Below are 16,149 nucleotides of genomic sequence, written 5' to 3' on the forward strand. Positions count from 1 at the left end.
CGAAGCTTCGATCATAATGTTGACATTCAAATTCTAAATCAACATTCGAATAAAAAAAATTATTTTTATTTTTAATATTTTTTTTGCTATTCAATCTGTTTAAACCAATGGGGGTTTTCTTCACAGTTGCAGTTAAAGATTAGGCTACACTAATATTGTAATATTATACTATAAGACGTCACCATCACTTTCATACCAACCGTGCCCTTATTGGATTATTTATGTTGACGAAACTGATGAGTTATATTCATTAAAGAAAGTTGATTTAATAAAAGAAAAATACTAATTTAATCAGATTAATCACTTTATTCAAATTGAGGATTTAGTTTGAAAAAAAATAAAATAAAGATTTTTATGAAATATTTTTTTTTATAGACATTCGAAGCTTCGTTCGAATACTTCAATCGAAGCTTTGAATGTTAAAAAATGACATTCGGTACAGCCCTAGTAAGTCATATTGGCCACGAGTAGTGTAGTAAGAGTAGGTAAGTAAGGGATACATGTACAGATCATAATAGATCTACAGATATATGTAAAATTATTATATGTACAGACAGATATATAGGATTGGTAAGAATAAATATATATGCTGTATATATACAGGATTAATGTGCATGCTATCATACAGGGTTGTATTGGTTATAATATATGCAGGTGTATATGGTAGGAAAGTTCAAGTTCAAGTTTCTTTATTAGTTGTCATACAGAAGTACAGAATAATTTTATACAAAATGCTTCTTTCTGTTTCGCTCCAGAGACTGTGCTAGGCAAAGATAGATAATAAAATAAGTATAGCAGTATAAAATAGAAGTCAAGTACGTAGACAAAATGTTCAGTATATACATACAATGCTCTATGGTCTATGTAGAGTAGAAGTAACTGAGTTACCATACAATATACTATACAGTGCAAAGCAGAAGTGGGATGAGGTACAATTTAGGTACAATATAATTTACAGTAAGGTGTAATGAGGTATGGGTTGTAGTGCAAATTCTTTACAGATAAATATAAAGCGTGCTTAGGTGTACTAAAGTGGTTAAAGTGGGTGCTGCAGTGAGTTGTATGTTTAAAGTGAGTGTGTGCGTGTGGATGTGTGTGCTGTGAGTGCATTTGATGGTTGTTACATAGTGTTATTGTTCGTTGAGCATCCTGATGGCCTGGGGATAGAAGCTTCTTCTGAGTCTTTCTGTGCTTGCCATGAGACTCCGGTATCGCTTGCCTGACCGCAGCAGTTCAAAGAGGCAGTTGTTTGGGTGGCTCAAGTCTTTGATAATTCTCTTAGCCTTGCCCATGCACCGCTTGTTGTAAATGCCCTCGAGAGTGGGAAGCCCCCCTCCAATTGTGCGTTCGGCTGAACGGGCCACTCTCTGTAGTCTGCTACGGTCTTGTGCGGTGCTATTCCCAAACCAGGAGGTGATATTGCCAGTCAGGATGCTCTCTATTGTGCATGAGTAGAAGTTCTTAAGGATCTTCTGACTGACTTGGAACTTCCTTAGGCGCCTGAGGAAGTAGAGGCGTTGCCGTGCCTTCTTCACAACACTGTCAATGTGTGTGGTCCATGTCAAGTCCTCGGATATGTGGACTCCGAGGTACTTAAAACTGTTCACTCTCTCAACCGGTGCCCCGTCGATGCTGAGGGGGCTGTAGTCCCTGACCCCCGACCTCCTAAAGTCCACAATCATCTCCTTTGTTTTGCTGATGTTCAGGGAGAGGCTGTTCTCTTGACACCATCCCGCTAGAACCTTGACCTCCTCCAGGTAGGCCCTCTTGTCGTTTGCAGAGATCAGGCCCATTACTACTGTGTCGTCAGCAAATTTGATGATTGTGTTGTTGTTCCGCTGTGCCACACAGTCATGTGTGTACAGGGAGTAGAGGAGGGGACTCAGAACACAGCCCTGGGGGGCCCCTATGTTGAGAGTGATGGATGAGGAGGTGCAGTTGCCTGCTCTCACCACCTGGGGTCTGCCCGTCAGGAAGGATTATATGGCATGCAGGTATATTCAGACAGATATGGATATAATATATGCGGTAAATATATAAATGTAAATATAAATATATAAATGTATATATACGGTATATACATCACTATTGTACATGCTATGAGTTATATGGGTAGACTATAGTACGAGCAACGTTAGGAAAAAAACTTAAGTGGAAAACTCATTAGCCAAAACTACCTTACCAAATCAGGTCATCCGACGTCGCCATGGAATCGCAACATACTCTCATTTAGGGTTAGCGTTAGCAACGTGGATCTTAAAATTGGGCTCGTCAACAACAACATAATAATCCTCATATAAAACTTAACGTTAATTATAAAACAAAAGTACTGGTAAACGGGAAAGGAAATTACCGCTCGTAAAAGAAGAAAAGAAACGGTCAGAATGACGACACTGACAGCGCGTGAGAGGTCTCTTCTGGATGGGGGGGGGGGGGGGGGGGGTAATGCAATTGCAATGGGGCTCTGAAAATGAGGCTAGTTAGCAAAACATATAAACCAGTAAAAGATCACTTTACCATCTCACACCAAATGCAGTTAAGGACAAAATCACTGGTAAACAGGAAAGGAAAACACTGTTTATTTTCACCATAGGTGGAAAAAAGGCACAGGGGAACTTCTTGTTTATTTATAAATTTTTCCTAATATTACACAACACTGTATCTAGAGGTATTCATTGTCCGTGGAGCAGCTTCAGACGTTTTCGGCCCAGGGTACTTGATATTCGTTACACAATTCTTGTGAAACAATGAATGTTTGAAGTCTAAAACCTCCCTTCAATCATTAATCAAGTTAAATAGAATGTACCTATGTACCTTTTCCAAGCCTGGAAAAGTATAAATAAATATAATGTTTTCCCTATCAGTTTTGAACTGTGGTGAATTTAGACATGATGCTGCTTCCGCTCTTAAACCACTTTATGTCCATCACTCTGTCCTCAGATTCATTACTGGTGACAGGTATGATACTCACCATTGTCTCCTGTATGATGAGGTTGGTTGGTATTTGATTATATACAAAGCCCTTATTGCTAAGCTACCACCTTACATAAGAATGTTGCTGCATTGGAACGTTGGACCCTATCCGACTCGCTCAAATGACTTGTGCTTAAGGTTCCTCCAGCTTGTTCTGAACTTGGAAGGTCTGCCTTTCCTGTTGATGCTCCTGACTCATGGAGCATCCTTCAACGCAAAATATGAATACTCTTGCAACCTACTGCATAATTCAAAGCCATGGTCACTAACCACTGTGTATCAGTAACTGTTTATTTCATTTTTTTTTATCTTAATTTTATATATTATATTGTATTTTAGATGTTTTTTTTCCTGTTTTTAGCTTAATTTAGTTTGTTTACTCATCATCATTGTAATATGTATTTTATTGCCTAATGTACAGTAATCGCAGCTGCACTGCGAATGAAGGCCCACCCTCCACTGCATTTCAGAGTCATAAAGGTTGATGATGATGAGGTCAAAGTTCACCATAAATCAGTACTGGCAACGCGTGAATCGCACCAAATTCTTTTGGGGGAAACAACTCGGGGGAATAAACAGGGATTAGATGGTGTTTGTTCATGAACTACACCTTTAGGACAAAACACAGGGATATAAGTCACACTGAAGACCATCGATGCCCAGAAATAGTGATTAACTCTTAGTTTTATGTCACTTGTAGATTCATAAGTTAATATTAAATGTCCAGGTAGGGAAATGAGGAAATACCCTGCAGCCGACTGGAGAAATAGGCCTGAAAACGGATCAAACCTAACTTTTCAGTGAACGCTCAATGGTGACCAGTGTTTGGAAAGTAATTGCTTAACATGATGCACTGACAAAACAAACTTTTCAAACAATGTAAGTGTTCTCCCCTTGGAGAAAAGCGGGCATCATAGCAGGAGGGGGAGGGGAGGTACATGTATGGGCAGGGTAATAGTAGAAAGACATACATATAGGCAATGCAATTAGATCTGAATATAAAAACATGAGGACAAAATAAACAGTGTAAACAAAAGTGCAGATGAGGGTATAACCATCCAAATGACAAATTAGGTCACAGATTAAAAAGACGTTAGAACGAACCGTGGAATTCTCTCTCAAGCAAGAGCAGAGAATACAGGTTTTATGACGGGTCTAATCTCTTACAGCAACCGTTACTCAGACAGCGTCCATATGCGTATTGCTCCGGCACACACACGTCTGTGCAACAACGGACCACCAGCTCCCAGGAACAGAAACAGGTGGAAGAGGTCATTCTGTGTATTCTGTTCCATGTCGAGAAATCAACTGGAAACTCATCTGGTCTGTAGCTCTGTGCCTGCAGTCGACTAGGCTCCGTTCACACTGCAGGCCTTAGTGCCTAATTCTGATTTATTGCTCAGATCAGATTTTTTTGTTTGGCTGCTCACATTACAATATTAATATCAGATTCCAATCCAGTGTGAACCGGTCACACTCCTGACCTGACCCACATGACGTGAACATGGAGGACACTGAAGTCACAGTTACACACGTGGTTACATTTACACGTTGAATGCAGTGGCGGTTTAATCCAGTTTATTAAAACAAACCTGACCTGTATCTGATTGAGGACCACGTTAGGACCACATGACGTATGAAAGATTTGGGCCACTTTTGTCTGCAGTCTGAACTGATAGCCCATAGGCCTACACTGTAAAAATCACAGGAAATTCACTGTATTACTTTACAGATTACCTTTGTTTGTCTACTTTAAGTGTAAATACCATACAAATACAGTAAATTACCCTTTATCAAAATATTAACCATTAAATAAAGGTTGTAATCTGTAAATGTATTTGATTTTACTGTAATTTGACAGTAAGTATTTGGAAACCATTGATGCCAGACATTTACCGTTTTCTTGCAGCTTTTTTTCTTACAGTGTAATGTTTCACCCTGTTAGTCAAGTTGAACAAGTTGAAACACCGACTCCCAGTCGACATTTGAGGCTATATTTTTTATTTTAACCCCCAAGCTCGCGCTTTTGTGCATGGACAAATACCTCCCGTGCATCAGCTCAGTGTTGAATTCAGTGATGAGATCCGTTGCTGTCTGACCACGACGCCTAGCTTCCGACAACGAGAGTGTTCAGGAGACAACGCGTCGTCTAACCTCTGTGATAATGCAACGTTGTGAAAAGTGAAAATACAAACGTTCCTGTGTTCCCCTCGTGTAACCGCAGCCTTAGAGTCTTTTAGACGTTCAGTTCTTGGAATGTGACAAGCGGGCTGACATGGAACATCATTTCAGAGTCAACATGACTAAGAGACAACATGATAGCTCATAATTATTTACTTTTATTAATATCAACCTTGTGATATATAGTGGCCCTTGTAATATACAGTGGGCCTTGGTCTTAGTAATAGTCCCCTGTACTCCCTCCATTAGCTTCATTACCCCAAACAGCTGAGCGACAATCACAATTTGACTCATGTGGCTTTTGGACACTTGCCTTCATTATCTTGGTTCATCTCCCCACACAGGGTACATACAGGCCTCCCGAGCGCTGATGATCTCCGCCATTGTGTTCGGAACATTCGGACTCGTGGCTACTCTGGTGGGGATGCAGTGCTCTAAGATCGGCGGAGAGGACTACCTCCTGAAGGGCAGGATCGCCGGGACCGGAGGAGTGTGCTTCCTCATACAGGGTAATAATAACCACCAGACAGAACATCCAGGCACGTGGGGGTTGCAGCTAATAGATGCCGCTGCCAGTCTTTCTTCATGACGGTTAGCATCACAAAGTTTTTCATTCTTACCGCTTTATGGTCGGCGGATGCAGAGACGGAGAAAAATAGAAGCTGACATGGCAAAACATCTTAACAGGCTAGCAAATATAAATTTTCTTTTATTGACTATATAAAAGAACATGGTTTGGATGGGAATTGATGAAGGGGGTAAAGTGAGAACCCCACTAATGTCCGTCTGCCAAGGCCCTCCTGTCTGTGTTGATACGTAATAGACATTTCAAGTTTGTGAACACAAACACAGGGTCATTTCAGGGGAAATAATAGTACTCAATTTAAAGCTACAATGTGTAAGATTTTCCTCCAAAACATTATCTTAACGTGGACACTCTGACTGACTCACAGTCCACCGTGAGCGAGCTTCACTGACCAGAGTATAGCAGCGGCGCAGAGAGATTCCATGCTAACGCTTCACAGAGAGCCTCGCCCTGCTAACCAATCGGAGAAGCTCAACGCACCGTTGAATCTATGCAGTCCTCATGCGGTCTGGCGCAGAGGACCATGTAGGCTAACGACTAACCATTGCATTTTGTGCATATTCCAACTAGTTTCTCTGATTGGTTAGAATTAGGAGCCTTGCAGTGAAAGGATTATCTGTTGCTTCACTGGTCAATGAAGCTTGCTGTGAGTTCAGGGGCAAAATCCAAAGAAAAATAATCATACATATTGTAGCTTTAATTTTTATTAACTCATTCAACGCCATAGCCACGCCCCATCTCTGCTCTCTAGTGCCAGCTTACCATTCCCTATTTTCACGACATTTCACGATATTTGCGGATCTATTGTATTTTCTATATTATAGCTATGGAGAAAATAGTCCGGCTCATTTGACAGACACTATTTGTAGTCCAATATGTAAAAAAGAGTAAATTCTTTCATGTATACGTTCGCGTGTTATCCTGTGGTGAATATTGTATAGTTTCAGAGAGATCCAGGCTAATTCCTGGAAGCTGAGTCGTTTGCGTTGCTCGCCTGGACACGATATTATTTCCAAATCAAAGGTATATAATAGGTATTATGTTTCATCATGAAGGCATCAATGGGGGGGGGGGGGGGTCGTTTTGTGATGCTCTGATCGTCAGCAACGGCATACATTTGAATACTACATACGTTGATCATTGCGATCGATGTGAAATCATTGTAGGATCGAAGTAGGATTGATCCTTTCCTAGGAGTTATTCCAAAATGAATATTCCAATTGTCTGATCGTGATTTCCAGTATTGATGTCCATCGGGTCCCTGACATGAAATGGCACAAAATATGCATGAAGTGTGCTGGACGCGTTCCAAGGTGCTCGGATGAAGCGTTTCACTTGCCTGGGTCCAAATTCTCCGCCCGGACCATATAAAATGTAACACACAGTGTGAGATAAGGTTTCAAAGGGTAGGCGATACTGCCACCTAGCAGGATTCGGTCTGCATTTCACTCTCGGGGTCTCAGAATGAGTTCCAATGATAACACAGAGGTCCGTGATAGTGTATAGAATATTAAAATTGAAAAAAGAAAAAACAATCTCAAAACGTAATATTACATGTTTGGTGCGCAACGGTTGGCGAGCAAACACGTAATATTACGTGGTTGGCGCAGAATGAGTTAACATAATTATACCAAAGAACATTAGAATTGTTGGCAAATGTACAACTTAGAAAGATGCTAAATGCTATTGCATTTATTGCATTTTTATTGCATTTTTACTAGAGGGAGAAGAGGAAAATGGGAGACAGAGCAGGGGAAGACATTTGGCAAAGAACGTTGGGTCCGGGAATCGAACCCGGGTTGGCTGTGCCGTGACGCAGCGCGTTACGTGGTTCGCCACTTGGGGGCCCCGCTAAATGCTATTTTATATATATACACACACACAAATCTGTGGATCAAAAGAACCCCTCACATCATCACAAGTCACGTAATTATTTTGTAATTGATTTATCACTCTTTCATTGCCAGGAATGAATGAAAATGAATGAATGAATGAATGAATGAATGAATGAATGAATGAATGAATGAATGAATGAATGAATGAAAACTTTATTTAACAGATTGCAGAATGGGTACAATACAGTACGGCTCAATACACACAATTGTTAAGGGGATGCAGACCAGAGAAAGACGTTTGTCTTGTTTACATCTGGGTCCCCCATTTTCAATTCATAGTGACATTTATGACATACACAACATACATGAAATTTATGGCATAGGGACATACATGACATACAGGTATTTAGTACTGTTACATTTGTGACATATACGATATGCAAATATACAGTACTGTTACCCATAGATCCTGACAGAGTATATACATGTGATGGGGAGGAGACTGTACATTAGGAGGGGGTGGGTGGGTGGGAGAGAAATATACATATGGTGGGGAGAGAATATATACATACGGTGGGGAGAGGACTGTACATTAGGAGGGGGTGGGTGGGTGGGAGAGAAATATACATACGGTGGGGAGAAAATATATACATGCGGTGGGGAGGAGACTGTCTATTAGGAGGGGGTGGGGGGGTTTGGACATTTACGGTGGCCAGTTTCTAATTGCAGCCTCCCGTAGGTGCTCTTTAAGAGCGGTTTTGATGTGGGTAGGGATTCACATTCCTTTACAGCTTTGGGTAGGGCGTTCCACTGATGTGGCATAATTGCGAAACGTGTTTAGTCCCTTGTTTGAGCCGAATCTGGGTTTAACATGATTTGTTGAGCTTCCTCTGGTGTTGTGGTCGTGGTATTCACTGACCTTTGGGAAGTATTTTGACATGTACATGGGTACCTTAGTCGTATAGTCTATCTTGTAGACCAGGCCCATTGCAAGTTGCTGTACTCTGTCGTCTACTTTAAGCCATCCTAGGTTGTCAAAGTGGGCAGGGGTGAGATGGGTTCTAGGGGTAAGGTCAAGTAGAAGTCTGACCAGTTTGTTTTGTGATGTTTGTAATCTTATTTTTAGCGCCTTTGAGGTGCTTTGGTACCATGAGGTGCAAGCATAGTTGTAGTACCCTTGAATGAGTGCTCCTGCCAGAGTCTTCAGGGTATTCTTGTTTACCAGAGAGGAGATCCGGTACAAGAATCTAGTTCGTTGGTTGACTTTTTTTTATTACCTTGGATGCCATTTTGTCAGAGGAAAGATTTGCCTCTAGGATGGAACCTAGGTATGTAATTTCATTTTTCCTTGTGACAATATTGTCACCCACTGTAACTGAGAAGCCGTCGGTCTTGCTGAGTTTGTTATTTGATCCGAAGAGAATGGACTCTGTTTTACGCAGGTGTAATGATAGTTTATCAGCGAGCCAGGTGCAGATTCTGCCGAGTTCAGAGCTGAGGGTTTTTTCAACCTGTAACTTGTTCTTGTCAGAGACCAGCAGGGCTGAGTCGTCCGCGAACAAGAACAAGTTGCAGTCACAAGCTGACGACATGTCATTTGCATAAAGGAGACATTTTACTTGATAAGCCTCACAGGTCACCTCGTCCTCGTCTCTTGGAGCTTGCCCTCATGTTCACCTCAGAGCAATCAAATCACATCCATTGCTTAACGTCAGGTTGCAGGCGTTGTGTAATAACTAAGGCTGTCAAATATATCGCGTTAATATCGCGTTAACTCCCGATTCTATTAATGCCACTAATTTTTTTAACTCAAGATTAACAAAAAAAAAAAAAAAAAACCCTTTTTTTTTTTTTTTTTTTTTTTTTACTAGACTTCACTCAGGTGTATTATTGATGCTCTCATTGATACTATGTTTGTTTCTGAAGTGTGTGTGTGTGTGTGTGTGAGATATAGAGAGAGAGGGGGGTGAGAGAGATGAGGAAGGGGCAAAAGAGAAAAAGAGCTGGGAGAGTGTGTGTGTGAGGGAGAGAGGGGGTGTGTGATTAATCAGCCCTTGTGTGTGTGAATGTAACAAGTTCCTAACGTTTTCTTTCCCCTATTATTTCATGCACACTTTATTCATTGTTTTAAATTATTATTTTCTTTTAAGTTATTTTGTGCATCACTCTGTTTTGAATTTGATGCAAATTTGCAATGCATGAGAGTCATCCTTTTGTGTTAAATGGCTGCACAAAGCAAGCATTTGTTGACTCGCATGTTGATAAGAGTATTAAAACTTGGAACTTGAAAAAGATCTGTTTAAAGGGGAACTATTTTACTATTTCTTTCACTATTTGGGCACTTTTACACAATTCCTGTGAGTCTATGGAACACCTCTGTAATATATATATTTTTTTTATTCATTGTTTTGTATTTCTAATCAAGTCCTCAAAAACAGCATTTTTCTACCTCAAGATCTTAAGCCGTTTTGAGCCTGGGCTCCAACCACTGTGTGCAGCTCATCTTGTATCTCAACATTAACATGCAGCGGTGTCTCTCTGACATCACAAATCATCACATTTTCAAATGACTCAGTTCAGTGAGGGTGAATATTGTGAGAGGAGAATTGGAAGAATGCGCCAATATGAGAATTTTGAGACATAGATCATATTAATATAAGTTCACATAGCTAGGAAACAATGCTAAACACTCAAAAAGGCCATTTATAAGATAGTTCCCCTTTAAGGTAAACATTTTTTTTTAAATAAAAATGCGATTAATTTGCGATTAATCGCGAGTTAACTATGGACAATCATGCGATTAATCGAGTTAAATATTTTAATCGTTTGACAGCACTAGTAATAACATAACTAACAGCAGATGCCCCGACCTTATGTTTACCTGATGGCCCAGTTCAGCAACGCCATAAACAAATCATTTGATTGAGAAAACTCACATTCTGTGGATGTTTTGTGGTATTTCTTCCAGGACTTTGTACCATGATCGCCATATCTTGGTACGCAGCCAACGTCGCACAGGAATTCTTTGACGAATTCTATCCGGGGACAAAGTGAGTAAATTCAATAATATAATAATAAATAATAATAATAAAAAGGAGTGGAAGATTGAATGGCACAAAATTATATTGATTCACAATGTAAGGATTATTTGTTGTGCAGCGTGAAGTGGACATATTGGAGATATATTGGAATATTTGGGGACTTCTTTTTGGATAAGGTACCCTACCTTCGTACTAGGGCTGCACGATTCTTGCTAAAATGTGAATCATGATTTTTCTCTCTAAGAATTTAGATCACAATTCTCTCACATGATTCTTATTTTTCGTCATCATTTAAAAAAGTTAAAAGTAAAAAATGTATTAAATAAAAAAAGATTTGTAAAGAAATTATTTAAAAAATCGTCATAATTTAGAAATGAGATTGCATAGGTATGAATCGAGATCGTGATTTTTTTCCCGATTAATCGTGCAGCCCTACTTCGTACTAGGGATGTCCGATATTATCGGCCTACCGATATATACTGTATCGGCCGATATTGGCATAAAAATTTGATATCGGAAAATATTGGTATCGGTTTTTTTTTTACATTTATTTAACCTTTATTTACCCAGGCAAGCAAGTAAGAACACATTATTATTTTATTTATTGTCAAAGTATGCATAATGTTGTGTTAATTACACAACAAGAGATATGTAATGTTAATTACCTGAAATTATTCCGTTTTTTTGGGGGGGGGGAACCCTGCATATATCGGTATCGGTTGATATCGGTATCGGAAATTAAGAGTTGGACAATATCGGTATATCGGTATCGGTAAAAAAGGCAATATCGAGCATCCCTACTTCGTACCCTATACCTTGCCTATATTACTACCAGTACCACTACCTACTATGCTAATAATATTATGTCTCTACTACTATGCACTCAAAACTGCAGCACCCAGGTTTCAACAATGTTTAACGAACATTGTCACTCAGCTGAAAAAGTTGTACCCTTCCTGCTGACTTGTCTGACTGGTGCATGTTTTCCTATTGCTAGGTTTTAGTGAGTATTTCCTTACCTTCGCGTGGGGTATGTCTGGGAGTGTTGCATTCATTTATTTAAAAAAAAGAATTTGTTCTTGATTTTTATTTTTTTATTATCTTTTTCCCCCTCCTTCTTTTTCTGATTTTTCTCCCATACCACTGTTAGTCGTTATGCCAATTCCCAACTCCCTTCCTGGTTGTTGCGCACTTTCCCCTACTGTTGGTCCGAGAGGCCGGAGACTGTCACATGCTTTCCTCCGACGCATGTGCAGCCAGCCAGCAGCCAGCCTGGCCGTGCAGATTCTCACCGGGAGAGTGTAACGTGTGGAAGGTCGCACTACCTCTCCAGATCCTACCCTTGCTGAGCAGGCGCCCCGACCGAACTGTAGGGGTCGCTGTCCACAACGCCCAGGACCCACCCACGGCTCCCCTCCCCCTACAGTAACTCAGCCAAACGAGTTAGTATAGCGATCAGCCCGAGCCAAGGCAATGCTGACTCGCCGGGAGTCGAGACCGCAGCCTCTTGCATTGGTGACGAGCACAATCTCTGCTACGCCACCCGACCGCCTGTTTTGTTCTTGATTTATTGTGATGTTTCTTCTTGACTTGTTTAAAGAAGACGTGTCCGGCCCATCGGGACATTAAGGCGTGTTGTCGGGGCCTTACAAATAAATTTGATTTGATTTGATTTGTCGTACAGAACTTGTAAGTTGCTTTGGATAAAAGCGTTCAGCTAAATGACCCAATGTAAAACGTACCCTTTATGCTGAGCGTGAGGCCTTGTCTTCCAGATATGAGATTGGAGAGGGCCTGTACATTGGCTGGTGCTCAGGTATACTGGCCCTCTGTGGAGGCGCGTGTCTAACGTGCGCCTGCAAGCTGACGACGCCCGATGAGAAAATGTGAGTCGCTGAACGTCTCTCGTTAGCCAACTCTACTCACAGATGCTCACAACTCTACTCACTCCAACCCAGATAACTCTGTATAATAGCATGTACAATAATGCTGTATATGTCACGGTTGAGTGGTGGACCCAATTGCAGACAGGTGGATGGGGTCTTCAGTCCAGGGGTATTTAATACAAACAAACACGGAATAAACGTAACATAAACACAAAACTCAAACTAACACAGGGAACACTTACTAGACGGGGCGACAGGAGACAGAGCAACTGATAGCACACGGCACGGCGAGACATCCAGGGAACACGACATGACATACATGTCTGTATGTCTTGCACATTACGAGAAGCGACAATAAAGCTGACTTTGACAATGAACGCACACAGAGACCAGGCAACACAGAACTAATATACACAAGGCTAATTGACAAACGAGACACACAAGGGCTGATTACAACGAGGAACACCTGGGAGGGGTTACAAATAGACTGACAAAGACTACAAGAACTACAACAATGGCAGACAAGACACACATGGGACAGAACATGCAGACTATAGAGACTATGACTAAACAACAGATAACACAATACAAGACAAGAAGTGTACTTAAACCAGACTGGGGAACATGAAGGGCAAGAGGAAGACCGAGAGAGGGAGTACGAGAGGCAAAACACAAAGGAACATAGATATATTAAACAAACGGACGAGAAGAGTCAGATCAGGCGAGGGGAGTCCATGAGCAGGTGAAGGGAATGGACCTGTCTCAAAACCCTGCCCTCTTTTCTTGATCCTCCAATCACAGCTGTCGCTTACCTCTGACTTCTGAGTCCGAGGTAAGCGACAGCTGTGATTGGAGGATCAAGAAAAGGGGCAGGGTTTGAGATAGGTCTATTGTCCATGAACCGGTGGGGGAAGAACTCCATGTATAGGTGGAGAATAGGGCAGGGCCAGGTGGGATGTGACAGTATATACCGTATATATATATATATATATATATATATATATTCTTACTGTATTTCTGGGGCCAGAACTGCATGTACAATAATGCTGTATATACCGTATATATATTCTTACCGTATATATATCTATCCATATCTGTCTGTACATACCTGCATATAATAATTTTTACATATCTGTAGATACTATATCTGTAGATACTATATTTATATCTGTACATATCCCTTACCTACTCTTACTAGTTATGCTGCTGGCCAGTATGACTTACTACCAGAGTGTCTTTATACTGTACCTGTATCACTGTACATAATCATAAATAAATGAATACTACAACTCTGTACATACATCTGATTAGCACTATTACTCAGTAGTACTAATTTATATATTTTATACCCAGTTTAATCACCTGTACATTGTATATTACTATTGCACTTTACTGTTACATTTGGACTCTGGTTGGATGCCAAACCTCTTTCCGTTGTACTGTACTTGTGCTGTATGAGGACAATACATTTGGATCTAATGTAAGATACACAGCTCTGGTACCAGTGGATGGTGTATGTATCCGTCTAACGGCCGTCTACACCGTGCTTCTCCCTCAGACCCTACCGGTACCGCACTCCTTCCAAAGCAACGGTGCTCTCCGCTGGACAACCCTCTCAGCTCGCCCCGAGCCAATATGGAAGGAACGCGTACGTCTGAGCGGTTACTCCCGGGCGCAGCGGGCTGGGGGCCTGGGGTTCCCATCAAGGGGAACATTCACTCTGGATCCAAGGGTTCCATGTTCCAAATTGTTCTTTATGCAGGACAAGTTACCTTCATGATGCGTATTTTATAACACAAAACACCTGGATCAAACACAACCCCCCCCCCCAATTATACACTAACAAAACATATTTAAGCGAAAGCATGATGCAGTAATTGGGAGTTATTAGCTTTGCCAAATTAAAACCATCTGTTGTAACAAGGAAACTATAAAAGAAGGAAGGGTTGTGCGTGAACGCACATCGGTGCCAAGTGGGGAAACGTTCAGTTCGGCCATCTCCTCGTTTTACGACCTTATGACCTTTATGTCATTTATTAAACAGGTTATTACCTCGGATGTCAGAATCATCTGCAATGTGTTCCATTGTTAACTATCTGACATTTGATATATTGGTTGATGTATTTCCTCAGATAGCTGGTATATTTTGAATTTGAATACAGGCTTCAATAGAACTGGCATCAAGCAGAGCATAGAACGCTGGTATTCTGATGTGACGTGACGACCCTTCCTTCTTTTATAGTTTCCTTGTATTGTAACACCGGCGTGTCTGACTAATACTGTAGCTACCTACTCCACAACTTACCCATTGAAAATGTATGATTTCTCATATCTTAACATCTAGGAAGTAGTAGAAAACATTAAGTTTCACTTCCACCATATAAAATGACACAGTAATTAGTATAAATAGTATAAGGTATTGTCAGCACTACTTAAACGCCGTGCATTTCAATGTGGTAGGGCACCTTCCAACCAATCGGAAGTGAGCATTCAAACAAGCCATTTTACAAAGCATACATAAGAAAGGTAAAGAGCACATATATTGAATATCAAATGAAAATAACCTCTCGACATGAGCAGAGACATCACCCTTACCATTGCACAAAGAAAGATACACTATTGAGATAGCTAGGTCATAAATTATTATTATTATTATGTTATGCATTTATACTGTATGTACTGTATATCATGTTAGATCTAGTTTTCTAAGTTGATTGCTATTGGATTCCTTATAGGATGCTTCATAGTAACAAAATATAACGATGACAGATGATCAATACCAGTGAAGGTCCTAATCACAGATGTCTTGTGCCAAAGGGTAACTCACTTTAGCACTAGTTTTAACAACAACAAGAAAAATACTAGTTACTGAGTTTGTGGCTCATCTCTATTTTTTTCTCTGCTTTTGACCTACTGTGGTCTTTCCTCGGTGCACATAGTGTGTACTGTGTCAGTGCCTATAGCGTGTACCTTGTCAGTGCCTACTGTGTGTACCATGTCAGTGCACACAGCGTGTACCATGTCAGTGCACACAGCGTGTACCTTGTCAGTGCACACAGCGTGTACCCATAGCTTGTATTTGTGTCATTACATCCTGCTGCTATTAGTGAAGTATCCCACTCAGTTATAGCTCAGTCTCTCTAACCATCTGGCCACACCATGCAGGACTTAAAGGTGCTATAGATAACATTTGTATGTAGAGTAATACAAAAAACTAAAAACAAATACATCCAGAGCTTTTAGAAAGGTGTGGGGAAAAAAGTATTGCTTTTCCCCAAAAAACACTTTTTGATAATGAATTTATCATTTAAAAGTTTTTGGCGGGCCCAAAATGAATATTGTTGTTTACATGTATCCCCTCCCTGCTTCCCATTTCCCCACGTGGAATGCACCTGATTGGATCAATTACATGCTGGTGCTCTGGAGCGACATCTGGTGGCTGAATGTTATCTATAGCACCTTTAAAAAATTACAACAGTAATAATAATAATAAAGGTACATTGCATTCATTATACTGCCTTATAGGGTATTCATGGGCTGAATGAGCTGAAGAGTGAATAACACTGGTATTTACTTTTAGTATAAATTACAAGCACAGATCACTGTATTTATTTTTTTCCGTGTCTAATCTTTCAATGTAATGTCAT

The 16,149-nt window shown here is 40.6% G+C and overlaps 1 protein-coding gene across 1 annotated transcript in view; it reads left to right on the forward strand.

The window, feature by feature from the left end:
• The window catches only part of LOC311233690 (claudin-15-like), a gene marked incomplete at both ends in the record, with an annotated part of 24,579 nt that extends 10,419 nt beyond the window's left edge, over positions 1-14,160 (forward strand). Inside the window, 4 exons of the mRNA XM_084320685.1 lie at positions 5,499-5,663; positions 10,544-10,625; positions 12,392-12,502; positions 14,061-14,160. Of these exons, the coding sequence (XP_084176811.1) occupies positions 5,499-5,663; positions 10,544-10,625; positions 12,392-12,502; positions 14,061-14,160 (458 nt within the window). The remainder of the gene's footprint in view (positions 1-5,498; positions 5,664-10,543; positions 10,626-12,391; positions 12,503-14,060) is intronic.
• Positions 14,161-16,149: the final 1,989 nt, after the last annotated feature.

The sequence above is a fragment of the Notolepis coatsorum genome (genome assembly GCF_963971535.1).
Source record: "Notolepis coatsorum genome assembly, chromosome: 8".
Taxonomy (NCBI): domain Eukaryota; kingdom Metazoa; phylum Chordata; class Actinopteri; order Aulopiformes; family Paralepididae; genus Notolepis; species Notolepis coatsorum.